Consider the following 27,457-nt stretch of genomic DNA (forward strand, 5'->3'; position numbering starts at 1 on the left):
GTATTTATTTTATATTTTCTGTATGTGGGCTTTTACTTTTTCCTGGCCTTATATTTTTCTCTTTGTTGGTATCTTTAAAAAAGAAAGATTTACTTTACTTGGTGGCTGCTGCTTGCAATTATCGCAGTCACTACTGGTGGTGCTGACTGCCTGCCTGTCAGCATTTCCACCAAAGGCAAGCGTGTCCCATTGTTTCCTCTTCTGTGTGCTATGCATTATCATTATGTCTTTGTGTACAAATAATATTTCAAAAGCAAATAAAAGAATGAAAATCAAACCTAAAAATCACTGCTGCTGCTACTACACTTGCCTAGCTAGCTATGCTCTGTTCTGCTGCATGCCTTGCCTCTCATCCATCCGTCAATGTCCCCTTGCTAAGGGTGGGTTTTTCTAAAACCACCACAAAAATATTGACTGTGCATACTAATGCTTGGAAAAAAATATCTAAAGAAACCAAACATTTTTTATCGATGTTTATACTAAAGCTTATGAACAAAACAAAAAATGAATGGACACAGACAGACGGACACAAGGGAGTAAAAAAAAAAAAACGGAAAAAATAAATCTGTGTCATATTTACCCTGGCAATGTGATTTTGTATTTCTTTGCAAAGGGCACGTATATACAGTAAAAAGAAATATTTGAATATTTTCATTAGCAGAAACAAATACTTCCACAGTAAAAAATAATTTTCCAAAATAGATTTGAGAAGTGATAAAAGACCTATGAAAAAAATTTCGAGGAATCTACAAATTTTCTTAATATTATAAAAATCATTTTTATTAATTACTTTGTTTCTTGTGACAATTTCATATATGATTACTCCTATTATACATTTTATTATTACTTTATATTCCCTGTGACCAAATCTCAAAAGAATAATTAATGTTATATTTTTCGTAAAACTGTCTTGAAAATATCACAAAAAATCCTTGTCTATCTGTTGTTCAAAATATAACAATGTAACGCCTAAAAGTATGCTTTGATTTTTTAAGAATTCCAAAGACAAGAACTTTGAATAAACCCAACACAAATTGTTTAATAGGGAATTTAATACAAAAAACAGTCCAATAAAATTATCGGTTATAACAAACACCATATACAGTTACTTGTAAGCGTATTTAATTAAATTGCTTGGATTCATGACCACTTAAAGGATAAAAAATCCACCTAAAAGGGAACAATAAACATAATAAAATATTAAATAAAGGATATTTCCCCTTGCCTTCAAATTACAAAAAAAAAAAAACATTTTGATAAACTTATATTTTAAAATATTTTAATTAAGTTGTTTTTATATTGTAAGTGTGTGTACACAACATCTGTTTTTTTAATGAGTCTACAAACATTTTTTCCACTTGTATTGCGTTTTTGATTTGATTTTTTACAACAAACAATAAACCAATATAATTTTCAATCTCTCCATATATATGTATATGTTGTTCTGACCCTCTTTGTGTTCATTTCTTACTTGTTTTTTTGCAGTGCCTTTTATTACTACTGTAAGGAGAAATAGAATACCATCGTCTGCCTTAGTATTATTCATTACAACACCACCAACAACACTTTTACAACAACCACCACCATTACCATCAGCCTCATCTATATACAACAACAACGAATTCCTAACAAAGGAAAATAAAAAACAAAGCCTAAAACAAGAAGAAAAACCAAATCAAAATCGGAAACCGAATCAGAAAATCAAAAACAGGCTAACAAACGACGAGAAAAGGAATAGAAGAGGAAGTAGCCGAAAGAAGAAGAAGAGGCAAAATGTCAACATTATCGTTACGTATACAATTGGAGGGTGGACGTGTAACGAAAACCATACAATTCCATCCCAATACCACAGTATTCGATGCCTGCAAAATAATCCGAGATAAATTTGCTGAAGCTGTTCAGGGACAACGTAAGTAGCAAAAAGTGTAAACACACATACTTTTAAACCGCCTGCCACTAGCAAATAAGTTTGACCAAAAAAAAAGAAGAAATATATAAGAAAATAAATCAATATTTGTAGAATACTTCGATGAAAGGACAATAAAAGAGGAGAGGGAGAATAAGGAAAAAAGGAAGGAGGTTAAGGATGATGATAACAGTGATAATTGATTTTTTTATAATATTATCAGTCATCTTCCTCCTCCCCAAAATCTCCTTCCACTCGTTTACTCTCTAAACACCCACCCACCACACACACACAATAACTAACTTGTCCTTTTTTCACTTCCAGCTAGCGAATATGGACTCTTCATTTCGGATGAACAAAATCAACAGGGTGTATGGTTGGAAAATGGCCGTACACTCGGCTATTATATACTACACAATCAGGATACCCTGGAATATCGACGAAAATTACGTACACTACGTGTTCGCATGTTAGATGGTGCTGTTAAAACCATTCTGGTTGATGACTCGCAACCCGTTTCACAACTAATGGTTGTAATATGTACAAAAATCGGTATTACCAATCATGAGGAATATGGTCTGGTACGTGAGGATAATGAATCGCAAAATGAAAATTATCCCGATAATAAATTTGGAACATTGACGTTGCGCCGTAAGTTTACGGAAAAAGATAGGGATGCTAAAATGGAAAGTTTGCGAAAGAAATTAAAAACTGATGACAGTAAGTGTTGCAAGAGAGAAATATTAATGATGAAATTATTTATTAATTTGTGATCTTTCATAAATTCCAGTTAACTGGGTTGATGTTGGCAAAACCTTGCGTGAGCAGGGTATCGATGAATCGGAAACCGTTTTGCTGAGACGTCGTTTCTTTTTCTCCGATCAGAACATTGATTCTCGTGATCCTGTACAATTGAATTTGCTGTATGTACAGGCTCGGGATACTATTTTGGATGGCACACATCCTGTCACTCAGGAGAAGGGTAAGTCCAACTTAATTGTTTCTTTGTGGGAAGAGAGTTATTAATTCTTTCTGAAATTTATAGCTTGTGAATTTGCTGGCATACAGGTCCACATACAATTTGGACCCCATAACGAAGCTAAACATAAACCTGGATTTTTAGAGTAAGTATGAGTACACAATTTTAAAGGCAAAATCCCATTAATTTCATTTCCCCTTCTTCCCCAAAACAGCTTAAAGGACTTTCTACCACAATCATATGTACGCGTTAAAAATATCGAAAAGAAAATTTTTGCCGAACATAAGAAACATGTTGATCTCTCTGAAATTGATGCCAAGGTTTTGTACACGAAAACGGCACGTGAATTGCCCACCTATGGTGTTACCTTCTTTTTGGTGAAAGAAAAAATGAATGGTAAAAATAAATTGGTGCCACGTCTATTGGGTGTAACCAAGGACTCGGTATTGCGTCTCGATGAACGCACCAAAGAAATTTTGGTATCATGGCCATTGACCACTGTTCGTCGTTGGGGTGCATCACCGAATACATTCACTTTAGATTTTGGCGATTATGCCAATCAATATTATTCGGTACAAACCACAGAAGCTGAACAAATTGTTCAGCTGATAGCCGGTTATATTGATATAATTTTGAAAAAGAAACAAACCAAGGATCATTTCGGCATTGAGGGTGATGAGGGATCAACAATGGTTGAAGAATCTGTGGCACCGTTTAAGTGAGTATTATTTTTTTTCGGAAAAAATCTTGTTTAGTTTTCTTCGAATACTTCAACTGAATTTGTGTTTTGTTTTTTGTTCATATTTTACAGAGCTACGTTTTTGCAACATGAAACGAATAAAATCGGCAAGATTAACACAGAATCGTTGGCTCATCCGGGTATGATGAGGGCTGATGACGGTAAGTAACTTTTACAATGTTTATTTTATTTTCTTCCCTTAATGAATATCTGCAATATTTGCCTCTATATAATGTTTGTAAAATTCCAAATTTGAGGCAAATATTTAAAGTTAAAGCCAAAGCTTTTTTGTATTTGTGCTTATTTAAGTAACTATTTTTTTAATTTTGGAATACAATCTGATAATTTCCTAAATGAATTATGCTAAGGTTTCCTAGAGTTGTCTATAATACATTAATTTTTATTTTTTGTAAAATATATTTAAACATATTAGAAACTTTGGTAGAAAGAGTTATAATTTAATCTATTTCAATTTTGATTTCTATTGTTTTTATTAAATTTATTTATTAATTATGTTTATGTAAATATCTTTAGGCGAAAAATCATACACCCAAGGCGAATTACAAACTGTACAATATGGCGCCTTTGTTGGGCAAGTTAATCATGCCCATCAACCACCCACGGTAAGTTGGCACCAATGCTTTAAATTTTATTATTTACAAAGTTTTTTTTTAACATTTGAAACATTCAATTTTCTGTTGCATAAACGCATTGCAAAAATCCATATTCGTCATGCACCATATTGAAAAATAGCACATTGTTCCAATATTATTTATGACAAACTTTAAATTTTCAAATTTACAAAAAAATATTTTTTTCTTTCTCTTAATAATTAAATGCTGCTATTTGCTAACCAAAAATGATAAAAATAGACAAATTTTCAAAGTTTCACAAAGTAGGTTTTCCATAAAAAATAATTTTGTATGTGATGGAAATCAAACTGCCGGGGCAATATATTCAACAGATAAATAATTTTAATAGTTCTTTGACCACTTTGTATGGCCTTCTATAATTTGAAAGGCTTCATTAGGGCATTCTAGAGACCTTCTGTAGAAATATTTATAATTTTTGATGTCTCCGATTAATAAAATATAACCCTATACATTGGACATATCCGAAGGCCGCAATAAAAACAATTCGAAATGATTTGGTTTCCATTACATAGTTGATAAACTTAAATTTACAAGTTTAAATTAATAACTATTTCTAATAATATTTATTTTTTTCCCCATCTAGTCTAAGGAAGTGCGTATTAGTTCTGTGAATCTTACTGAGCCCCAACGAGCCTTATTGGGTTATATATCAGCTGGTCAAGAGATCTTATCTCGTGCCGATGAAGAGCTTAGGACCAAGGTAATTTTTTAAAAACAATTTTACATTTACAAGAATTTCTCATTGATAAATATTCACATCCGCTCCTCCTTTCATATAGGCTCCCATTCAAGAATTGGGCAATGATATGCGTTCCATTGAATGGCGTGAAAATACCTTGGATACATCGAAACAAGCTGTTACTAGTCATGTGGCAACAATGAGTGCTGCCACTGCGCAAATTATCACCGCCACCCAACCCGACGAAGTCGATACGGAAGCCATTTCGGCATCGGTATCACAAATTGCCCAGACAATACCACAGGTTACCAAGGAAGTTCGTTTAATTGCCGCCCTTATGGAAGATGACAGCAGTGGTGACCGTTTGCTGGAAGCTGCCCGTAATCTATGTTCCGTTTTCAGTGAATTGCTGAAAGCTGCCGAACCCGAGAGTAAAGAACCACCACAAAATCTCATTAATGCTGCCAGTCGTGTCGGTGATGCCACAACTTATGTCCTTAGCACAATTGCCGAAGAAGATGTACCCGAAAATAAAGATCTACAAGACATGCTATTGTCATTGGCCAAGGCTGTGGCCAATACCACCGCAGCTTTGGTTTTGAGAGCTAAATCCATTGCTGCCAGTTGTGATGATGTTGAATCTCGTAATCGTGTCATTGGCGCTGCCAGTCAATGTGCCCTGGCCACCAGTCAATTGGTGGCATGTGCCAAAGTTGTTGCTCCCACTCTACACAATGCTGCTTGTCGTGAACAGTTGGAGGGTGCAGCACGTAATGTTGCCCGTGCTGTCAATAGCCTTTGCGAAGTGTGCAATGAAGCCACCAATGATCCACAACTGAAGAATGATTTGTTGGCTGCAGCCCGTGACGTCTCCAAGAGTCTTAGCGATATGTTGGAGCATGTCAAACTCAGCTCCCGCGAATATGCCAATCGCTCTAGCCAAGAAATGAGTCCAGTGGAAAATGTCATTATCAGCACTGATATTTTGGTAGCTTCGCATGATCCTCAGGAAATGGTACGCCATGCCAAGACACTGGGTCAAGCCACTGCCCAACTGATACAAAGTATTAAGGGCGAAGCCGATCAACAACAAGATGCTGATGTCCAAAGACGTTTGCTATCCGCTGCCAAACAATTGGCTGATGCCACTGCTAAATTGGTAGAGGCTGCTCGTCTTTGCTCCAGCCATCCTCATGATACCGAGAACCAAAATGCTTTACGCAAGGCTGCCGAGGAGTTGCGTGAAATCACCACCACCACAGCCAATACTCCAGCTATTAAACGTAATCTAATCAGACGTTTGGAATACTGTTCCAAACAAGCAGCCTCAGCGGCCACTCAATGTATCTCGGCTGCGCAAAATGCTGTACAACACAGCGATGACCACCAGACCAAGGAATCTTTGTTGCAGGATTGTAAACGTGCCGCCGATACTATACCTCGTTTGGTCACCGCTGTCAAAACCACACGTAGCAGTCCTGATGATTACAACGCCCAATTTAATTTGATTGAAGCCGCAGAACAATTTATTGAACCTGCAATTCAGGTGTCACGTTCGGCTCGTGCCTTACAACCAACTGTAACAGATATACCAGCTGCTACCCAACTGTCGAAGAGCGCCTTGTATTTAGGACAAACTGTTTCGGAATTGAATTCAGCTGCCCAGAGGGCTCGTGAAGCTTGTGGTGGCCAGGAACTGCAGTCAGCTTTGGAAGCTGTGCGTAATTTACACAATGTCCTTGATGATACACGCAATGCTGCCCAATCGGGCTCTTTGAGACCCCTGCCCGGTGAGAATGTGGAAAATACCGCACAACAATTGCGTGTTTCGACTAAGAATGTTGGCATTGCCTTGAGCCGTCTAATATCCTCGGTGTTGCAAGGACAACGTATGTATGCTGGCATTGCTGGTCGTGATACCGCTTTGGCATTGGGTGATTTCACCAAGAGTGTCCACGGAGTGGCTGCCACTACCAATAATGCTGCCGTTATTGATTGTGCCGACGAGGTAGTTTTAAGTTCGGCTCGTCTTATTGAGGAAGCCCAGAAGACTTTGCAGAATATGGGAGATCCAACTGCTCTAACTCAGGCTGGTCGCGACGTCACCGAAGCTCTCTCCAAGACCATTGAATGTATTCCCGGTCAACGTGAAGTAGATCAAGCCTTGCGCAACGTCAGTGAATTAAGCGAGATCCTTTCGATGAGTGAATTCCCTCCTTCGAATCGTAGCTACAATACCTTGCAAAACGAGCTGAAACAAGTATCGGAAAGTTTAAGCAATGCTGGTGGCCAGATTGTCCAAGCCTATGACAGTCCCGCAAAATTGGCTGAGACTAGTAATAACTTTGCTGCCAATTATCGTGATTTACTTTCGGTTTCCATGGAAATGGCTGGGCAAAATCCCGAAGAGGTTGTACGCTCCGAAATGATTGATTGTTTGCGTAATGTTTCCACCCAATCCTGTTCGTTGTTGTCAACTGCCAAGTCCATTGCAGGCGATCCAGGACAACCCAATGCCAAGAATTTGTTACATGCTGCAGCACGTAGTGTCACGGAAAGCATCAACAAGTTAGTCGATGCCAGCATCCAGTCGGCTCCAGGACAAAAGGAATGTGACAATGCCACTCGTAACATTGAAGCTTTGCGTGTCATGTTGGACTATCCTCATGAACCTGTTAACGATCAAGGTTATTTCGATTGTGTTGAGGCTGCCACTGCCAAGTCACGCAATCTGGGCTATGCTTTCTCTGAAATGATTAACAATGCCAAGCAATCGAATCATGCTGAATTTGCCAAATCTGTGAACAATGTTTCCGAGTCCATAAGAGGTTTAATTGAGTCATCGGCCCAAGCTGCCTACTTAATTGGTGTTTCACATCCCAGCAGTACAGCTGGTCGTCCGGGTATTATTGATTCTGCTCAATTGACCTGGGCCTATCAAGGCATCCGTCAACACTGCGATGTGGTTAGCAGTCCCCAATCATCGAAACCACAAAAGATTTCCGCCTTGACTGTTATTGCTAAACACACCAGCTATTTGTGTTCGATTTGCCGCCAGGCTAGCATGAATACCAACAACCCAACAGCCAAAAATGAATTTATTGTTTTGGCCAAGCAAGTGGCCACCGCTACCTCTAATCTGGTACAGGAAATCAAGGCCATTGAAGATGATCCATCACAACCATCATCGGGTGCTCGTTTGGTAGAACCTCTCTTGGAATCCGTTAAAGCTGTACGTCAATATGCTTCTAGTCCTGAATTTATTTCGGTTCCAGCCAAAATTTCAGCTGAGGGCAGGAAGGCCCAGGATCCTGTTTTAAATGCAGGTCGTGGAGTGATTGATGGTGTCATTGAAATGGTCCAAGCTGCTAAATCATTGGCTCTTTCACCTGACGATCCACCAGTGTGGCAAAAACTCTCCAATGCCTCCACTCCAGTGTCGGAATCTGTCAAACGTTTGGTGGATAACATTCGGGAAAAGGCACCTGGACAAGCCCAATGTGATCAGGTCTTGCAAACATTGGGTACATGTATGCGTGAATTAGATAGTTGTGCCATGGCCGTTAATGCCCAGGGTCTGTCACAAAGGCGTGACAACAATTTACATGGCTTCTCCGGGCAGACACTTAACTCTGCAGCGGAATTAATGGATAAATTGGAACCCATACGATTGGCTGGTAAAAATAATGCTGAACAACTGGGACATGCTGTGGGTGAGATTTCCCGTTATGTTGTACCCATGGTAAATGGTTCAATTGGTGCCTGTACCCATATTGTCCACACTAATCAACAAATGAGTTTGATAAATCAAACTAAGTCGGTGGTGGAAAGTGCCCAACAACTGGTGCAAGCTGCCAAGGAATCAGCCGGCAATCCAAGGGCCACACATGCCCACCCTAAACTGGATGAGGCCATTGAAAATACCCGTGAAGCTACACAGGAATTGACACAGACAGTGGAGAAAATCAATGCCGAAACTGGAGTTGTAACGGGTCTCATTGAACAAGTTAATCGTGCTATTACCCGTCTGACAGATAAACGTCAATCTCTAATGAATGCTTCCTTCTCTGACTCCTTTGTGGACTATCAAACACGAATGGTACAGACAGCCAAGGAAATTGCCCGTTTGGCCAATGAAACCAATGCCAAATCGGCCATTGAACCACAACTTATGCCTCAGCTGGCTATGGAAATGGCAAAACAATATGGACAGTTGACCCAAGATTCTGTGGGAGCTTCGGCCACCACTACTTCCCCCGATGTGGCTATGCGTATACGTAATACGGTAATTGATTTGGGACGTTCCGTGTGTTCAATGATTAAGACAAGTGCGACGGGAGCAAGACCCGATGATACTGTACATCAAAATGAAATTTCACGTAATGCCAGGGAGGTGTGCGAAAAGGTGGCACAAATTTTGGCCGCCTTGCAGGCCGGCTCCCGTGGCACTCAGGCTTGTATTAATGCCGCCCATACCATTTCGGGTATTATTGGTGATTTGGATACAACGATAATGTTTGCCACTGCTGGCACCTTGCATTCCGATCGTGACAGCAGTTTTGCTGATCATCGTGAACATATTTTGCAAACGGCCAAGGCTTTGGTGGAAGACACTAAGGTTTTGGTAACTGGAGCGGCTGGTACTCAGGATCAATTGGCTAATGCAGCACAAAATGCTGTTACCACAATTGGTAAGTTGTTGTGGAAGAAGAGATTTTAAGAGTTCAAGTAGGGAAATAACGTATGTTGTTGTTTTTTCTTTTGTTTCTAGTGCAATTGGCTGAAGCTGTTAAATTGGGTGCCTGTTCCTTGGGCTCTTCCCAACCCGATTCCCAAGTCATGGTCATCAATGCCGTTAAAGATGTCGCCTCGGCTTTGGGTGATCTGATCAATGCCACTAAATTGGCTTCGGGTAAACCCATTAATGATCCTTCAATGCAAGATTTGAAAGAAAGTGCTAGGGTAAGTTGCATATTTTCGTTTTGATATTTCTTCCTTCCTCCTTTTTCCGTCTCTTTCTATCTTACACTTTTAATATTTCTATTTGTAGAAAAAGAGGGAATTAAAACAAATATCCCTTCTTTTTCTGAAAAAACAAACCCCCTACCATACAACAACAAAACAAGCTTAACAAACTACTTAAGTGTGTAACGCTTTAAATGTCGTGATTTTTTTTAAATACCCATGTTAAACTAATTACATGGTGTCCGTACAAAGTTCTATGTGAGAGCATTCAAACTAATTAAACTTAAAATGTGAGCTTAACTCGAAAAACAAAACAATTTAACTATTTTTATGTTTAACACCCTTTGCCAAACACCCACTGAGAGAGAACCTCCATAAAAACGAAACTCAAATCGAAATCGAAGTCGAGATGAAGTTAATACCGTACAATGCATAAAATAAAAAAGTGTTATCTTTTTTTATATAATTTTCGGAGCGTATCCACTCAAAATATGAGATTATATCTTTGAAAATAATTTGAATGTTCTACTAATTGTTTGTGTGACACCATGTAACTACAATCACTCCCAAGATTTTTAATGGATAGAATTTTTAAATGATTTTATACACTCACAAGCGTTCCCCCTCCCTCCACACTTTTTTTAAATCTCTTTAGGTATCCATTTTGTATGTTCTAAATATGTCTTCATCATCATTCTGTAAAAAAAAAAAAACATAATATCAAAAATATCATCCACACAGTACAACGTCCTCTGTGAGAGGTATCTGTTTTATGTTGCACTGTGTTATCTCTTCTCATGCAAAAATCACTGCACGATTCTCTTTGAATGTATGTATGTTTGTCTATGTCATTATGTAACTAAATTTTTTCTGCAATTACTTTTAAAAAGGTTTAGGTTAGGTCTACTTTTTTGTTGAGGTTATGTGGATATCATCTAACTCAATTGTGGCTATATGATCTACTAAGGCTAAAAGGATAATGCTATTCCTCTCTAAATACAGATGGCTATATATGTTTCTCTATCTACACATGGCAAAAAAACACCCACATATTTTTTTTTATATATTCTGCTATTGCTGCTGGTGCGCTGCTGCTTATGTTTCTTGTACTTCAATCTTGCTCTTTGCCACCAAAACAAAAATGCACATGCAATTCTGTTTTTTGATTATTTTTTTTTCAAATTTTGAAAACCACAACAAATTGTAATGTGTTAATTAAAACAAATGTTTTTGTTCTTTTTTTATTGTTTTCATTATTCTCATTTCAAAACAAAATCGAAACGAAAATAGATGCTTAAAGAATTGTGCAATACTGCCGCTAAATCGAAACTAACCACATAAGTCAGCAAACAAATCATCATCAGACAAAAAAGGATATTTTTGAGCTACCGTGCCTACTTCTTTGTTTTCTTCCACATTCATTTTCTTCATACATATATGTGTGTGTGCGCGTGTTTTTTCTTTACTCTGTGTGCCGTTCTTTTCAGCGATCAACAATATTATCACGAACGAAACATCACTTGTTTTACGAAACGCCTGGCTTAAAGTGCAAAAGATGTTATTTATCAAAAAATTGAAAATGAATATCAATTGGTTTCTTCTTTCCAAAACAACTTTGGACCAGGCGTTATAAATCTTAAAAATAATTATTCATAGTCATTCATATGCCATGTTTATCATTAGTTGTAGGTTTATACATATCGTATTGTATGTTTATGCTTGTCAGATTTCCATTATATATTATTTTTGTATTTGGTATTTTTTTTTTAATATTGACGACTAGTCGTAATTCGAAAAAGTAAGTTTTTGAATCTAAAAAAAAAATGTTCTCTTCAGATTTCAAATTAATAAACTAATTAAATGTATATATGATGTTGATGTTATTTAAGAAAAAATCCGTTTAGAGTATATTATCAAAACATCGTTTGTGAAAAAGGGGTTCAATATCCTTAATTCTTAATTTTGTATTGCCACAGCCAGGGATCTACATCTGATAAACAAAGAATTTATCAAAGAAATGAGCAAATTTTATGCTCATGCTATGAATTTCATGCAGTTTCATATCAAAGGTCCACCAATTGTGCTACGTCTGTCCAATCAACAGGATATTGTAAACATACAACCAAAATCATTTGAGTGGAATCTCTCTCATCTCATTGTGTCACTAATGATGAACATATTACCTCATAATATTTGAAACAGTTAAATCTCCATTATTAACACAACATTCCGCAAGACCCAGTTGTAATTTACTTAATTCACAATATCGATCTACCTAGAAATTCAAATCCATTGTCTTGGTCTCCATATTGGATAGACTTTAAAAGTTATTCTTCAAAATTTATTTAGACCAAAATGTCTTCAAAGTATGAATTCCCTGCTAGAAATAGATAAACTTTGACTGACTTTAATAAAGTATGAAATCGATAGACAAAAAAATAAACGCGGCGTTACACCAAAAAAAGTAGTTATTGTTATAGCTTCTTTTGCGTGTGTGTGAAAAAAAGTAGTAGTTTTCATACTATCCGATCCGATCCTACTCCTACAAATCTCCAACCCCTCCTTTTCAACTTTGAACATAAAAAGTTTATCCTCTAATGGTGTTTCAATGAAATTGCGCACAAACAAATTAGGTTATGGTTTTGAATGTATCATCATTGCTGAAAACTGTTAAAGCTGTGGAAGATGAACATACACGTGGTACCCGAGCTATGGAATCTGCTGTTGAAGCTATTGCCCAAGAGATTAGGGTAAGTTTGTCTTTTAAATACACAATCTAAAATAATTTAAATCAATCTCTATTGTATTATCATTAATTTAGGCCATGCATTCACCACCCCCGGCCAGTAATAGCAATGTCAATCCCGAAGATTTAATACGTGTCACAAAGAATGTTACCCTGGCCACATCGAAAGCCGTGGCATCTGGTGCCTCCAATTTGCAAGAAGATATTATGAATGCTGCCAATACGGGTCGCCGTTCTATATCGGAAATGTTATTGGTATGCCGCAGTGTGGCATGGAATTGTGCCGAAAATGAAGATTTACGTCAACGTACATTGGAAGCTGGTGCTGCTGTGGGCGAGGCATATCGTGAATTATTAACGGGTATCTTACACAACTGTTCGGCCGATGATCGTATGCATTTATCACGTCGTGTTGCCAAGTGTGTTACCGATTTGGTGGCCATGGCAGGTCTACTCAAGGGCAGTGATTGGGTTGATCCTGAAGATCCAACCGTTATTGCCGAAAATGAGTTGTTAGGTGCTGCCGCATCTATTGATGCAGCTGCCAAGAAATTGGCTTCGTTGAGACCAAGACGTAATGATGATGTTAAGGTGAGTTTTTTTTTTTTTAATTTTTTGTTTAATTTATAAAATGGTTTTGGTTTTTAGTTTTAAGAGTGTTGTCTTGAAAGTGCTTTTGTGGAATGTGTTTTATCTTAGTCTGTAAGAAAACAAATGGTGGGGTTAAGGGGTGTCTAGTATGAAGCCACTTTGTAAAAAAGAACGGCAAACTCCCTGACCACCACCCATAACATAATCAAACTAACATAACTAATGTTTAAATTAAATGCTTTTTTGGTGATGGTTAAAAGTTAATAATAATGGTGCGTCAAAATATTAAGAATATTCAATTAATAAAAATAGAAATTGGGTTATATAAAATATTGATTATTATATAGCGCAGAATTTTGCCTGATATTTATGTATTCAATTCAAAATCAATGTAAAGGGATATAAATCTGCCGGCTAAAATTGTATGATTTCTAGTGAAGCTGAGCTTAATTAAAAATATATTGCAATTTAAATCCAAGCAACAAAATTCCATACTAAATTAAAAACCCAATTTTTGTAAATATAATCCATAAATATAAGTGTGTGTGCGTCTTCCCCAAATTGCTTTATTGATTATATTGTTAACCCAAATATAAAACTTAACATATGGCCTTGTGGGAAACCAAAAAAAATCATGTTAATTCCAGTAAGATATGTTTGATATTCTTGGTTGTTGCATTTATAAAGTACACCCAGGAATCAAACATATTATTATTGTGATTCAACATTAGAACAACTAACAAATCTATGTGCAAATCAAATTCATTCTAACAATAATAACAACAACAAACATTCATCCTTCGAAACAAAAAGTGTCCTGCAAAACACATAAATGGTGACAGTGGTGGTGCTTTAGTTTTTAAGTCATCTAATCTACTAAACTTAAGCATTTTGTTTCATTTTCCTTTTCATCTAACTAATTTATGTACTTTTTTGTTTATATCTTACCTCAATTTACATAGATCGAACTTGATGAAAACATGAAATTCGATGAAATGATTTTGGAAGCTGCCAAGGGTATTATGGCTGCCTCATCGGCCTTGGTACGTGCTGCCAATGCTGCCCAACGTGAACTGATTGATCAGGGTAAGGTGGCCTATCGCCCCCTAACCAATTCCGATGACGGTCAATGGTCGGAGGGTTTGATATCGGCCGCCCGTCTTGTTGCTGCTGCGACCCATAGTTTAGTGGAGGCTGCACAAAATCTTGTCCGTGGTAATGGCACCGAAGAAATGTTGATTTCCACCGCCAAACAAGTGGCTGCCTCTACCGCCCAACTGCTGATTGCCTGTAAAGTGAAATCAAATCCAAATTCAGAGGCTGGTAGACGTTTACAGGCTGCCGGTAATGCAGTAATCAAATCCACAGACAATTTGGTGCGAGCCGCCCAACAAGGCTTGAGAGATGAAGAGGAACGTACCCTCACTATTAACACATCCATGGTTGATGGTATGGCTCAGGAAATTAATGCCCGTTCGGATGTTTTGCGTATGGAAAAACAATTGGAAGAGGCCAGACAAAAACTTGTACTCATTCGTACGGCACGCAACAGGGCAAAGAATGCCCAAGGCTTCACCACCGATGAAAGTGATTCGGAATATGCTCAATCGACCTATGGCACATTGAACAGGAGTCAAAATAATGTATGAATTATTTTTAATAATATTTAAATTTTTCTTTTTCGTTTTTTTTTCCATTTCCATTCATTTCCTTTTTTTCATTTAACTATATTTTGTTTTTAATTTATATATTCGTTTAGTTCTAAATATTTTCATTTCACAGACAGAGATACACACACAGATTTTTTCTGTTGGTGATTTACAATTTTTCGATTGTGGAAAGACAACAACATTATAAATAAGAATTTGTTTTTGTAATTTGTATTTAACAAACTTGTTTTTTAAATTATATTTTTTAGTCAATTTAATATAATTAACTAATTTGCAATTAAAGTAACAATTTAAATAACCTGACACTACTTAACATTCCCAAATACGAAATTGATTTCTCTGAATAATTAATTTATAAATAATTTTAAATTTAATACTACAATAGTCTAATGAAAACATTGCACAAAGACATACAATTACACATACCTAAAATGTATGTTGAAATGGTCCCAATTTTGGAAATCTTTAAATTTTTCCAGTCCGAAGACAATCAATTTCAAAGTAAAAAATCTAATTAATTTGTATTTTTCTTAAAGAGATCAATGAGAATTGCTTTTGTCATTTATATGAAAATATTTTTTTCACCTAATGGAATTTCATATTTAAACTTCATGATACGAATATTTCAATTCATATTGCTTTTCGCTACATATTTTGAATATTTCTTATATTTCCTTAGTGTTATATTCGAATATTTTTCAATATTATTAGAACATCATTAAGCCCTTCGGCTGATGGCGTTTCGGCTCTTCCCTATAGCTTCCAAAAAAGTACCATTTAAGCCATCTAATACAAAAAACGCTAAATTTTTAATTCAGTCCTTTTTCATGTTCTCCCAAGAAATTCAATGCCTCAATAGAAATTTATTTAATTTAATTAATTTCCAATATGCAATGATGTGTTGAACCGACATTTTTTCTAAACGCATTTTAAATCTGTTTTTTTTTATTTATTTATTTTTTACACCTATTTTTGTTTTGTTTTTAAAATATTTTTTTCTTTACTCATGGTGTTTTGTAAAATAACCACCCCCAAAACGGGAAACTAACCTCTTAATGTTGTATTCATCTTTTTTTGTCTTAGACTCTTACACGTTCACCGGCGGCTGGTGCTTATGGTGGTAGCGGTGGTAGTCACATGGAACCACCAGCCTCACCTGGTTATATGACTTACCAACAACAACAGCAACAGACTAAACATCATTACAATTATGCCAATAATCCACAGCACTTCCATCATCCAGGTGCTGTATCTCCAACACCACCACCTCCACCACAACAACAACAGAATCACAATGACAATGATACGACAGCCTTTCCACCCCCACCTCCACCCCTATCGACAACCATTTCCCAAATGCAAACGGCCACACACACGTTTCGTTCAAATCCCAAACTAACAGCTAATGCTGTACCACGTCCCTACCCAGGTAGCCCCGTAACGACCACAAGTGGTACAAATGGTGGTGGTGGTGTTGTTGGCGGTGGTATTCGTTCTCATCCATCTAGTCCTCTAACACCCACTAACAATAGTAGTTATCAAGAAACCAATCAAATAAGATCTTCTACTACAACAAATTCCCAACAACAGCATACAGCAGCAGTGAATCGAAATTTGGAGGCATGTGTTCAGGATTTACACGATAAAACCTTTGGCCAGGGTGGTGTGGTGCAGATAACAAGTAACACCTCATACCCGGGACAAAATTATGAAGGTTATACATCAAGGTAAGTGGCAAAATGGTTTTTAATTTTTATGATATATTTTCGGAAGGTGTTGAAATGGTGAAAAACTTTTTTGAGCTTTTTGAGGGTAATAAAAAGGGGTAGATGTGTTCGAATGAACGGTTATCTAATGGAAAATTAAAAAGTTCCCCTTAAGTTTTTTTGTTTGAATATTTGCAGGTCTAACTAGTCTTTAATTATTTTTTTGTGTGGTAGTCCTTAAAAACAATTAAAAGATTTTAACCCAATAATTTGGAAGTTTTCTTTTAAGAACCCAACACTTTATATTTCATTAAAATAATTAATAGAATTTTTAGAAAAAGATAAAATAAAAGCGATTCAATACAACTAATGAAAAATCTTCGCTTTGTTAGTCGTATAAAAAATATTATTTATAAAAAAATCACTCTCTATTAGTCCTTAAAATATTCATTTATAAATACATGTCCTGGCTCTGTAGCTCCTTTATGAAAAAGACTCACCTTTGAACTCTGATATGATGCCTCAGCATCCCTTAAGCTCTTCTTTGAATAAAAATACCACAATTGATCTCTTCTATGAAAAATAACCATACTTTAGCTCTTATGATGAAGATCTCCCTTCAGCTCTTCTATGAAAAATACCTTCCTTTAGCTTATTTATGAAAAATACCCCATTCAAACCCTTACGAAGTTTACCACCTCTTCTAAAAGAAGTCCCCAAGTTGTTCAAATGTAATTTTTTGTTTCAAAAAAATAATTTCCATATCACATTATATTTATAATCAATTCCCTTATTTCATTTTCTTACAGATATGAAACCCGCAATTACGATAAAAACTCCGAAAGCACCGGTGTCAAACCTTTGGAATCCAGCTTTAGTCAAATGACATTGAATAGCGAATCTGGTAAAGTAAGCCTCATCGATCAGGGTTCCCAGCGGCTAACCTCAATGACACAACGGGTTATGGAACGTAAAACCTTCTCGCAAACGTCGGAGACAAGAACCGAAAAGAAAACCGAATCGCATAGTTTTCGTTTGGAAAAATAATAAACATTAACCTTACTACTACTACATACGAATGAAAAACAAAAAATACTATTTTATGAAATAATTTTGTTGATGGTATTAAAACGAAAAGAAAACATGAAAAACAATTGCCAAAAGTGCTTTTAAGTATAACAAATTAGTTTTTTAATAAGCTAACATTTTGTTTTTGGTATTAAAAATTAAGTATAAAATGCTACATACATGATAAAATAACTAAAAAAAATATTCATAGCTCTCAAAACGACAACAGAGCCAAAAATGCACATTGTAATGCCAATGTTTTTGCCAATAACACTTTGTTTGGAAACAAGAATTTTTGTACTAAAACGAAAAATAATAACGGATAAAATTTTTAATTATATTATACTATTAATAAAATTATTTACTAATTAATTAATAAATATAACTTACTACTCTGATTACTAACAATTTTCTAAACAAAACAAAAAACAATTCAATTTTAAAAAATATTAAAACTTTAAATATCGAAAAAATCTTTATAACATTACTATCTATATATAATAAATACTATACCATTATTGTTTTATTTATTAATATATTATATAACTACTATATTTCTTGTATGCATGCATATATGTTCTTATTTTAACTTTAAACAAATGATGTTTTGAATTTTAGAATATTTTGAATGTCGTCCTTGACATTTTTTCCATTATGATGAGCTTGACAACTCTGTCTCTTTATTCTTCTATAAATAATATTTTTATATAATGTTTCTGTATATATACAACATATTCTAAAAAATGATCATTATCCGATTTACTTCCGTCGTATATATGTATATGTGTATAAATACAAGAAAAATAAAAAAAACATTTTATATATAAATTAAAATTAATTAATATAATTAAATGTGTATGTGTATTTTTATGTCATTTTGTGTATAAAAAATAAAAATTATTAAAAAATTAATATATAGAACGTGTTTTTTTCTTAATTCTGAAATATTTAAATAGGCAGGGAGAGATTTTGTTTTTTTTTTCGTTTGAATGAAAACGACGACAAAACGGACAACTGGGGTTGGTGGCTGGCTGAGTGTGTTTTTCTGGTTTTGTGCGGTATTCTGCAAATTTTCTCCAAACACCAGGCGACCATAACGCGGCAGGAGGTATACTTTAGTGTTGAAAAATTAAAATCAAAGCATATTTTCAGGCATATAGAAAATCGGAAATAATTTTGCCTCCCTAAAGTATGCTTTGAAATTTGTATAATTTTAATAATTGGTAGGGATGCCAATGCATGACATTTTGTGTTCATTATAAAAAAAAATTGTAACATTGCCTCTGATTTATAAACAACTTTTTCTGTATTTAAATATGAAATAGAAACAAATATTTCACTGCGCAAAAAATTATAAATTTTATTAATTATGAAATTTACAATTTACTGTGTTCCAAACACATAATAATCACCAATGTTTAAAAATAGAAAATATATGTATATATTTATGTAAAAAATACAATTGTAATAAATGCATCATTTAAACTTAGTAACAAACATTAATTAAAAATATAAATGCAATCTGGTTCCATTAACACAAATATTGAGCTTCGCTTCCTCGATACTACGTTCAACTGTTTACTTATATTCCAAATTCAATTGACGACCAATTAGCCAACGACGAATTTCCGATGTACCAGCACCGATTTCGTATAGCTTAGCATCACGCATAATGCGGCCGGTAGGATATTCATTAATATAACCATTACCGCCCAAGGTTTGGATGGCTTCCAAAGCAACTTGGGTAGCTTTTTCGGCACAGTAGAGAATTACACCCGCACAATCCTTGGAGCTGTTATGACCAGCATCACAGGCACGAGCCACACTATACAAATACGAACGACAGGCACTCAAGGTGGTGTACATATCAGCCATTTTACCTTGCATCAATTGGAATTCGGCAATCAATTGACCCTTTTGTTTACGTTGATGGGCATAATCGAAGGCAACATCAACGGCGGCTTGCATCAGACCCACAGGACCAGCCGCCAAAACCAAACGTTCAAAGTCCAAACCAGACATCAGAACATACACACCCTTATTTTCCTTACCCAAAATATTCTTGGCAGGAACTTTGAGATTATCGAAGACCAATTCACAGGTGGGACTGCCACGCATACCCAATTTGTCAAGTTTTTGGGCAACACTGAAACCTTCCGAGGCAGTGTCAATAATGAAGGCGGTAATGCCATGTTTATCAGCTGGGCTGGTACCGGTTTTGGCATAAACAATCAAGGTATCAGCAATGGAACCGTTTGTAATCCAGAATTTGGTACCATTCAACACATAGTAGTCACCCTTGCGTTCGGCACGCAACTTCATGGAGACAACATCGGAGCCAGCACCAGGTTCAGACATGGCCAAACCTCCAATGTGTTCACCACTGCATAATTTGGGTAGATATTTCTCCTTTTGTTCAGGTGTGGCGTTTTTGGTCAATTGATTGATACACAAATTTGAATGGGCACCATAAGATAAGGCAACACCGCCAGCAGCACTGATAACATAAAATAAAAACAACAACATTAATCACTCGCATAAATTAATATACAATAGCAGCGCAGCAACATGGTGGGGTTGCTTACCGTGAAATTTCTTCCATGATAATACAATGATCCAAATAACTGCCACCGGTACCACCGAATTCAGGCTCGGCAGTTATACCCAAGAAACCCAAATCACCCATTTTCTTCCAGAAATTGCGAATATCACTAAAATAAATATTCCAAACACATATTTTTGTTAAAATAAAAAGAAACATGGCTAATTTGCATAATTAACAAACTTACGGGAAGTCATCATTCTTATCAATTTCTTTGGCAAAGGGGGCCAATTCTTTTTGGAAGAAATTGAAAGCAGTCTCACGCAACTTTTGTTTCTCCTCATCCAAACCAAAGATTTGATCATTTACTGGATAGTGAGTCAAACCTCTGCTTAGCATTGGGGTTTGTGTTTGGCTTTTGGCCAATTTTGCCAAGGAACGGGCAGCTAAACGTAGAGCCATTTTCTGATAAAAAATAAACTCCCTAATTAACAGGTGATTTGATCGGGTATGGAATCCAGACTGGTGCCTATTATCTAATACGTTGTGGAATATTTATTATCAGTAGCGGCGGGGTTGCCAACATTTTGATTTTTGACCTTATGTTTTCGACAAATGTTCATAGAAATTTTAATTTGATATTGATTTAATATATGTAATACATCTTTAAGTAATATAAAATATTTTTTATTTAATATTATTTATTTTTTTTTATCAAATTTTGATAATAAAACATAATTTATCAAATAGACTCTATAATTTGTTTCATTTTGTTGACATTTCAATTCAGTGTGAGATGGCAACAGGCGTATGACAACAACATGATCAGTGTTGCTGTGTTCAGTTGTTTTTCGCTCTCATCTCAGAGCGGCTGATTAACATATGTTTAAGATAACAGCTGTGTTCCGTGTGTAAATTAACAGTCAAGCAAAAAAGTATACATGTTATGACGGTTACATTTTTAACTAATAGCCTCGAGAACAGAGTAGATTTTTTAATCGTTTTTTTATCAGCAAATCATTTAAAATTTTAAAAAGTAGAAATTAATTATAATTTTATAGCGAGAACCATGAGATGGAATGCATATTAAATTTGACATTCCGTTTGAAACATATCGAAAATATCTTTATCAGAATATAATGATGAAGTTAGACTATCTTTAACCCTTTGAGCCCCGAATTTTTTTCCGTAATATTAAAAATATTTTTCGCACAGAATGTGAGTGCTTATGCTGTAACTAGAATCAATGCAAAAAATTAGGTTCAAATTAGCTTTAGTTTACGAGTTACATAATGTTGCCTGTGGGCAACATTGGGCCATTGTGGTTATAAAATGAACAACGTTTAATCTTCGAATAAGTTATTTATTTTTAATATTTAGGAATGAAAAGTTAAAAAACAGTTTCTATTGTTATTACAGCATAAATGTACGCCACATTTACTGCATGTAGTCATGGGAGTTGCAATCTTACATAATCTGCAACGTCCTTTTTCCCCATATACAACCCAATGATTTATACCATCAAACCGTGATGTGTTACTGGGATATGGTGTATACCTCCATTTTTTTGAACTTTTGTAACGGGGGGCGTTTGTTACTTCGATTCCAGCATAATTTGAAACCTGATTGTCAGCGACTTTCGAAGGCCGTCCTCTTTTTCGTGGAACATTTGATGCCGAAGCATTTGACGTTAATAATTCCTTTGCTATTTCCAGTTGAAAGTTTATTAATCTCATATGAGATCCCGTTTCGTTAGCTGTTACGAAATCTTTTCGATAAAGAAGCCACGCATTTGTGACACACGAACTCAAACACCAGTAAAATATGCGCATATACCACTTTCTAGAACGATGGTTCACTTTATACAGTTCTGCAAGCATATCGGCAAGGTCAACACCTCCCATGTACTTGTTGTAATCATGTACAATAGCTGGTCTTGGGATGTCAACATATTTTTTTTCTTTTCCACTCCAGCGTTTGCATAGTCCGACAGGTTCTGCTCCAATATATGAAGATGCCAACTGAACTTCTTTGTTGTCATACCAACGGACGCATACCAGACTGTGTTTTTTCTCACACTTTTCATTAAATGAACCTCTTCCCCTTCTCCGAAGTTCATCATCTGAAGTCAACTTACAGTTTCCTAAACGGTTCTTCCGTATGGTACCAACAGCCAGTATTCCGTTCTCTTTTAGAGCTATGAGAAGGCTTATAGATGTGAACCAATTGTCAAAATATAACTTAAAATTCTTTTGTTTTGGAAGCTTTTCTGTCAAGTACAAAACTATATCGGAAGATATCCCAAGTCCGTACGACGGACAGGTTCCATCACCTACATACATTGCAAAATCATATATTATCCCTGAAGACCCTGCGCGTGTAAACATTTTGAAGCCCCATTTATGAGGTTTGGCCGGATTGTACTGTTTATATACTGAACGACCTGTAAATATAATAGAATTTATGTATATGTTTATCTAATATAGAAGCATATTATCACCTTTATATGCAATGATTTGTTCGTCTATACATTGGTGTTCTTCTTGTCCTAAATTATTAAATTTAGTTCTAAAGCAGTCTAAAAGAGGGCGACATTTGTAAAGTTTATCATATTTTAGATCATTTTTGTTAAGTTGTTTGCTGTTGTCATTGAAATGCAAACACTCCTTGATTCGCTCAAATCGGCAACGTGGTAAAGATTCTCTTACATCAGTAAGATTTAGTCCATTGGACCACGCCATTTTTATTTGTGGTAATTTTATAACGCCTAAATATAGCAGAATTCCAATATAACGCTTGATTTCATGGTCACAACATTTAATTTCTACTCCGTGTTTTTGAAGGCCGAATAAATTAGTTTGATGTGTAATATGGGATATGATATCATTATCAAAAAAGTATGTGAAATATTCATAGGGAGTTTTTATTAATTCCACCGAAATGTCTTCCACAGATTTCCAGGTGGAGTTCGGCTTCCGATATGGTACTGATTTCCATTTTAAATCCCTTGTATTTGTCTTCACGTAGTTTATTTCATTAGGTTCATCCGTGTCAACATCAATATTTTCTTGCACATTTAACTCTACGGCTTCTTCTTCAGCCAGCAAATTATCTTCCAGTGCTTCATCCTCCTCATTACCACTTTCATCATCCGTTGAATCATCCCAATCAAACTGCATTACCTGCTGTATATCACCAACCGACAGTCCTTTTGATTGCGGTTTCATCACTAAAAAAAAATATATTACCACAATGGCCCGAAGTTGCTCACAAGCAACATTAAATTTAAAAAATTATAAAACTTTACCTAAACTTTTTATTTTTCCAAAATTATTTTCTGTGGTATTTTTATAATGCGTAAAGATGTTTTTTAAACGAACACTAAGTTGATTTACTTATTTTGTTTAATTTTATAATTAATTTTATTACACCACGAATATTTTCAGAGCACACTTTTTCATCGAACCACGTGATTTAAATAAAGCATTTCTCCAAAATTTCCCGTTATTTTTCAATGCTTTCTTTTGTCACTTATTCTTAAAACATTAACCCATTAACATACACTTAATCTGAATAAATATGTAATACCACGTGTGAGATATTAATACTCAAAGTTGTAAAATTGCCCACAGGCAACATTGGGCCACAAAGGGTTAAATTAAAATATAGCTCGCAATATTTAAAATAGGGCATATATAACACTGCTCCTATTTCTTAGATCTTTGGTATTAAAAATGGGAAATTTTGATATAGCCTCCATTCAGTTTTTTCTTATTTTTTTATTGAAGGAGAATAACATATTTGCCGAAATTGTACAGTTCGTTATTCTGAAGGGGGTTTTGTTGCATTTTCCAACCAAATTGGTGGTAACTTGACATTTCGGGTTCTTGAAGGGTGAAATATTTGTATGCAGAAAATTATCAATAGGTCCATGTTTTGACATAGTAGCTCTCATATAAATGTCCAGCACCATTTTCGATATTTTCGGATCCAAATTTTTGTGTGAAAATTGGGAAAAATTGCATTTCATGGCTATTGACAGGAAAGATTACAATATATCCAAGAAGACTGGTTGGCCTGGATTTTTATAAAGATATAGCGAGATTTTTGAAAAAATATTTATTTCAGGGCCGTGGTTGTTTAAAAAATAATTTTCAGGGACTACATATAATATCGACGTGGATTAAAAAAAAATATATATATATATATATTTAGAAGGCCTACAAAAGACTGCATTTTTATACCCTCATTATGGATAATGAGGGTGTATACACATTGATACGGTGCCTCATCGAAATATTGGTTTTAGACCCCATGTTTCGTTGGACCAAATCCGACCGACCGTCTGTCTGTCTGGCTGGTGCGCACGATAACTTTCGAAGGGAATAATCGATTTCATCCAAACTTTGCCAATCTTAATATTTCTTCCAAACTTGGTTTAAGTTCGAAAATTGGGAATATCGGTCCATATACGACCATTATCTTTGCCAAGCCTAGATCAGGTTTGAAAATGGGACCCATTGGTCCATCCTTCTGGTACCTGCCCACAAAGGGTCAACATTTTCAATATTTAAAAATGAGACCTATTGGTCCACTCCTTTTGGTACCTCCCCCACAGAAGGTCAAAATTTTTAATATTTATAAATCCAATGTAAGGCGAATGGAATGTCCAATTCGAACCAAACTTTGAACAACTTATTATCTTTACCAATAATATATCAAGTTGAAGGATGGGACTCATTGGTCCACTCCTTCAGGTATCTCCTGAAGGAGAAGGATGAAATCTAAAAAATTACATTTTTTTGGCAAAGTCATGAGCTTTTTAATAAAGAGAAGAGGGCAAAAATGTGTACATTACTAATTTGTGTATACAGTCCAAATTATTTAAATCGCTTCGTATTCGAATTGTACGAATTCTGCCATTAGAATTATTTCTGATTCTTGTAAAAAAGAACACAGAGAATAATTTAAAATGACTCTTAGGTCGATTTTGCCTTTGATTTTCTTGATATTGGACTTTTGTTGTTCACAAATAATGTACTGTATCCCCCGAATGCAAAGATGTAGCGATGCCAAATTTTGTTCATATCCTATTTAGGGTAGTTGCATTGAATCTGTGAACAGAAAATTTGTTCTATGATTGCGGAAAAAATTCGGGGCCCCAAGGGTTAATAAATGTTTCTTCTCGGGAATCATGTGGATTTAAAAAAAAATATCAAGGATCACAAATGTGAGTGGGTTTTTAAAATATATATTTTCAGGAACCACACATTGACATGGATCTTTCAAAATATTTTTAAGCAACTCCACATCGGAATGTTTTTTAATATATTTTCAAGAACCAAAGAAAAATGTTTTGATTGTCATCGTTTTAAAAGCTGCACAATGTAATCGAATTGTTTCTCTATTAAAAAAGTGTACGCATTAATGTTGCAGATTAACTATGTTGCCTCCTTCCGGTTCTCTCTTACACTCATTGCCTTAAAAAGCACTGCTATAGATGAATCTCTCTATAAATATAATATAAGACCTTAAAATTTTCAAAACGAATAATATCAATTTTTAAAAATCTATCATTTTTCAGTACAAAATTCCAAACCTAAGACATTGCATATACTTTAAAATAACAAGTAGGTTCATGACATTTCATTTTCACAAAAGGAGGACAATAGAGAAAAATCATCTCTTAAAAACATCAAAAGTATCGCTGCTGATGTCCTTTTTGACTTATAACATCAAAAATGTGTAGCATGCTTTTAGGCGAGAACAATAATTGCACAATCACAGTCTTTGGGTAGACAGACAATGAACTTGAATGTGAATGGTTGGATGGTGTGTGGCTGTAGTTGTTCTGCTTCTGCTTCTTCTCCTAACCCTAACCCTAACCATGTCCTTTGGCAAAGCATTCAACCATTTCGAATGATAATGAACTTGAAGAAGGAGACGTCAATGCGTTGGTTGGTTAGGCGGATGGATGGATAGATGCAATGTGCCAGCAGCAGCATGTTGATTCAAGCATTTTTTATTTGATGCTGTAATACACAACATAAAATGTTGCCTATGTAAGTATGTACGATTGTGCCTGTGGGTGTGTATTAGAGCAGCCATGTAAATGTACATAAAATCTATGCAAATATTTGTTAAGTAACAACAATTGCACTTGTGTTTATGTTTTTTGTTCTTTTTTGACACAATCGTTCTCATTGTATCATCATCGGCCGACAGACATACCGACAAACTGCCAGCCAGATAGTTGTAACCGTCGAATGGGTGAATAAACCAATGTACTTGATGAAAATAAAAAAGAATTTCAATTTTCAAAAAAAAAAAGTTCGCCGAGTTTGTTGCTCATCTATGCTGCAGAAGTAAAGGAATGCTAATCATGACGATGATGATGTCGATGACGATAATAATGATGCACACATTTCACTGCATTGTGCGGCCATCATGCTGCACCACTGCGCATGTCTCTACAGTGAAAATGCGTTTGCCTGCGATACCGGTGCTTTCTCTGGGCCATCGATAAAGGCCGGTCAATCAAATAACATTGACTTAACAACGAGTTAGTGCCGGGTAGAATTTAGTGCGGTTTATTTTTAACGAAAATATTTGGCGTTATTTCTCCAGTCTAAAATTCAATGGACACGAGACCATCGTATTTTTTATGACAAGAAAATAAAAAACGCGCTTAAGGCTGTCAATTAAGAATGGCAAAAACAAAATAACCCATTTAAGAAAGTGTGCTATAAAACGGAAACGGAACTTATTGTGGAAAATCAATTTGCAAAAATTTCAAGTGAGTCGAAGGAAGGAAATAAACACAACCACAAAAAGGAAACTCAAGTGTCAGCTAACATCATTTACGAGCAGTGTTCTAGTTTCACGTGTGGGTGTGTGTGAACAAAAACAGATAAAGTGCAATATTTAATGTCTTTGTGTGTGTGCGTGTGTTTGTAGTTTTGCAGCAGCATGTGACCTAAGACAACAAAAACATTCATCGCCAACTTTGTAACGCGAAATAAAGGTACAATTATCGATGACCTCATGTGCAAGCTATTGTTGTGGTTGTGGTTGCTGTTGCCGATGTTATTCTCAAATCAATAATTATTAACATTGTTAGACAGTAATTTAAACACTCACACATATACACATAGAGATTATATTAAGGGAACGTCGCTATGTAATGATACACAAGATTTATTATTGAGGAAGA

General features: G+C 35.5%; 4 protein-coding genes across 9 annotated transcripts in view; 1 reads left to right on the forward strand and 3 right to left on the reverse strand.

Moving 5' to 3' along the window:
* Window positions 1-27,457, reverse strand: part of LOC133334653 (pyrimidodiazepine synthase) — a 220,473-nt gene that overhangs the window by 117,199 nt on the left and 75,817 nt on the right. The window lies entirely within an intron of this gene.
* On the forward strand, window positions 1,721-17,702 carry LOC133334644 (talin-1). 2 transcript variants are annotated; one of them, XM_061542961.1, is made up of 15 exons: window positions 1,721-1,909; window positions 2,231-2,626; window positions 2,697-2,888; window positions 2,952-3,030; window positions 3,100-3,603; window positions 3,697-3,785; window positions 4,159-4,247; window positions 4,861-4,977; window positions 5,057-9,647; window positions 9,728-9,918; window positions 12,555-12,671; window positions 12,743-13,258; window positions 14,221-14,901; window positions 16,012-16,655; window positions 17,444-17,702. In XM_061542961.1, exons 1-15 carry the CDS (start codon window positions 1,774-1,776, stop codon window positions 17,679-17,681), a joined length of 8,580 nt encoding a protein of 2,859 aa, XP_061398945.1. In that variant the 5' UTR covers window positions 1,721-1,773; the 3' UTR covers window positions 17,682-17,702. The 2 variants fall into 2 exon arrangements, with proteins under 2 accessions (XP_061398945.1, XP_061398946.1); XM_061542962.1 differs by lacking the exons at window positions 12,555-12,671; window positions 12,743-13,258; window positions 14,221-14,901; window positions 16,012-16,655; window positions 17,444-17,702 and adding an exon at window positions 11,212-11,268.
* The window catches only part of LOC133334648 (putative uncharacterized protein DDB_G0291608), a 323,326-nt gene continuing 300,902 nt past the window's right edge, over window positions 5,034-27,457 (reverse strand). For all 5 annotated transcript variants that reach the window (XM_061542970.1, XM_061542967.1, XM_061542971.1 and 2 more), the window contains one exon: window positions 5,034-5,045. The gene's annotated coding sequence lies outside the window, so the exon portion shown is untranslated. The remainder of the gene's footprint in view (window positions 5,046-27,457) is intronic.
* On the reverse strand, window positions 19,274-20,652 carry LOC133334649 (isovaleryl-CoA dehydrogenase, mitochondrial). Its single transcript, XM_061542972.1, has 3 exons — window positions 20,492-20,652; window positions 20,288-20,413; window positions 19,274-20,199 (listed from the first exon to the last, which is right to left on the reverse strand). The coding sequence occupies exons 1-3, from the start codon at window positions 20,641-20,643 to the stop codon at window positions 19,281-19,283; spliced, it is 1,197 nt and encodes a 398-aa protein (XP_061398956.1). The 5' UTR covers window positions 20,644-20,652; the 3' UTR covers window positions 19,274-19,280.

This window comes from Musca vetustissima, unplaced genomic scaffold (genome assembly GCF_032173495.1).
Source record: "Musca vetustissima isolate MV318-11 ecotype Yass unplaced genomic scaffold, APGP_CSIRO_Mvet_v1 utg2180, whole genome shotgun sequence".
Classification (NCBI taxonomy): domain Eukaryota; kingdom Metazoa; phylum Arthropoda; class Insecta; order Diptera; family Muscidae; genus Musca; species Musca vetustissima.

What these genes read in the sequence shown, in the direction of transcription:
- LOC133334644 (XM_061542961.1), top strand. Translation starts at nt 1,774, where the DNA reads ATGTCAACATTATCGTTACGTATACAATTGGAGGGTGGACGTGTAACG. An exon ending in GAAATTAAAAACTGATGACA is followed by an intron (nt 2,627 to 2,696) that starts GTAAGTGTTGCA and finishes CATAAATTCCAG; the next exon opens with TTAACTGGGTTGATGTTGGC. An exon ending in GACGTAATGATGATGTTAAG is followed by an intron (nt 13,259 to 14,220) that starts GTGAGTTTTTTT and finishes CAATTTACATAG; the next exon opens with ATCGAACTTGATGAAAACAT.
- LOC133334649 (XM_061542972.1), bottom strand. Translation starts at nt 20,643, where the DNA reads ATGCTAAGCAGAGGTTTGACTCACTATCCAGTAAATGATCAAATCTTT. An exon ending in GATAAGAATGATGACTTCCC is followed by an intron (nt 20,414 to 20,491) that starts GTAAGTTTGTTA and finishes TATTTATTTTAG; the next exon opens with TGATATTCGCAATTTCTGGA. An exon ending in ATCATGGAAGAAATTTCACG is followed by an intron (nt 20,200 to 20,287) that starts GTAAGCAACCCC and finishes TTATGTTATCAG; the next exon opens with TGCTGCTGGCGGTGTTGCCT.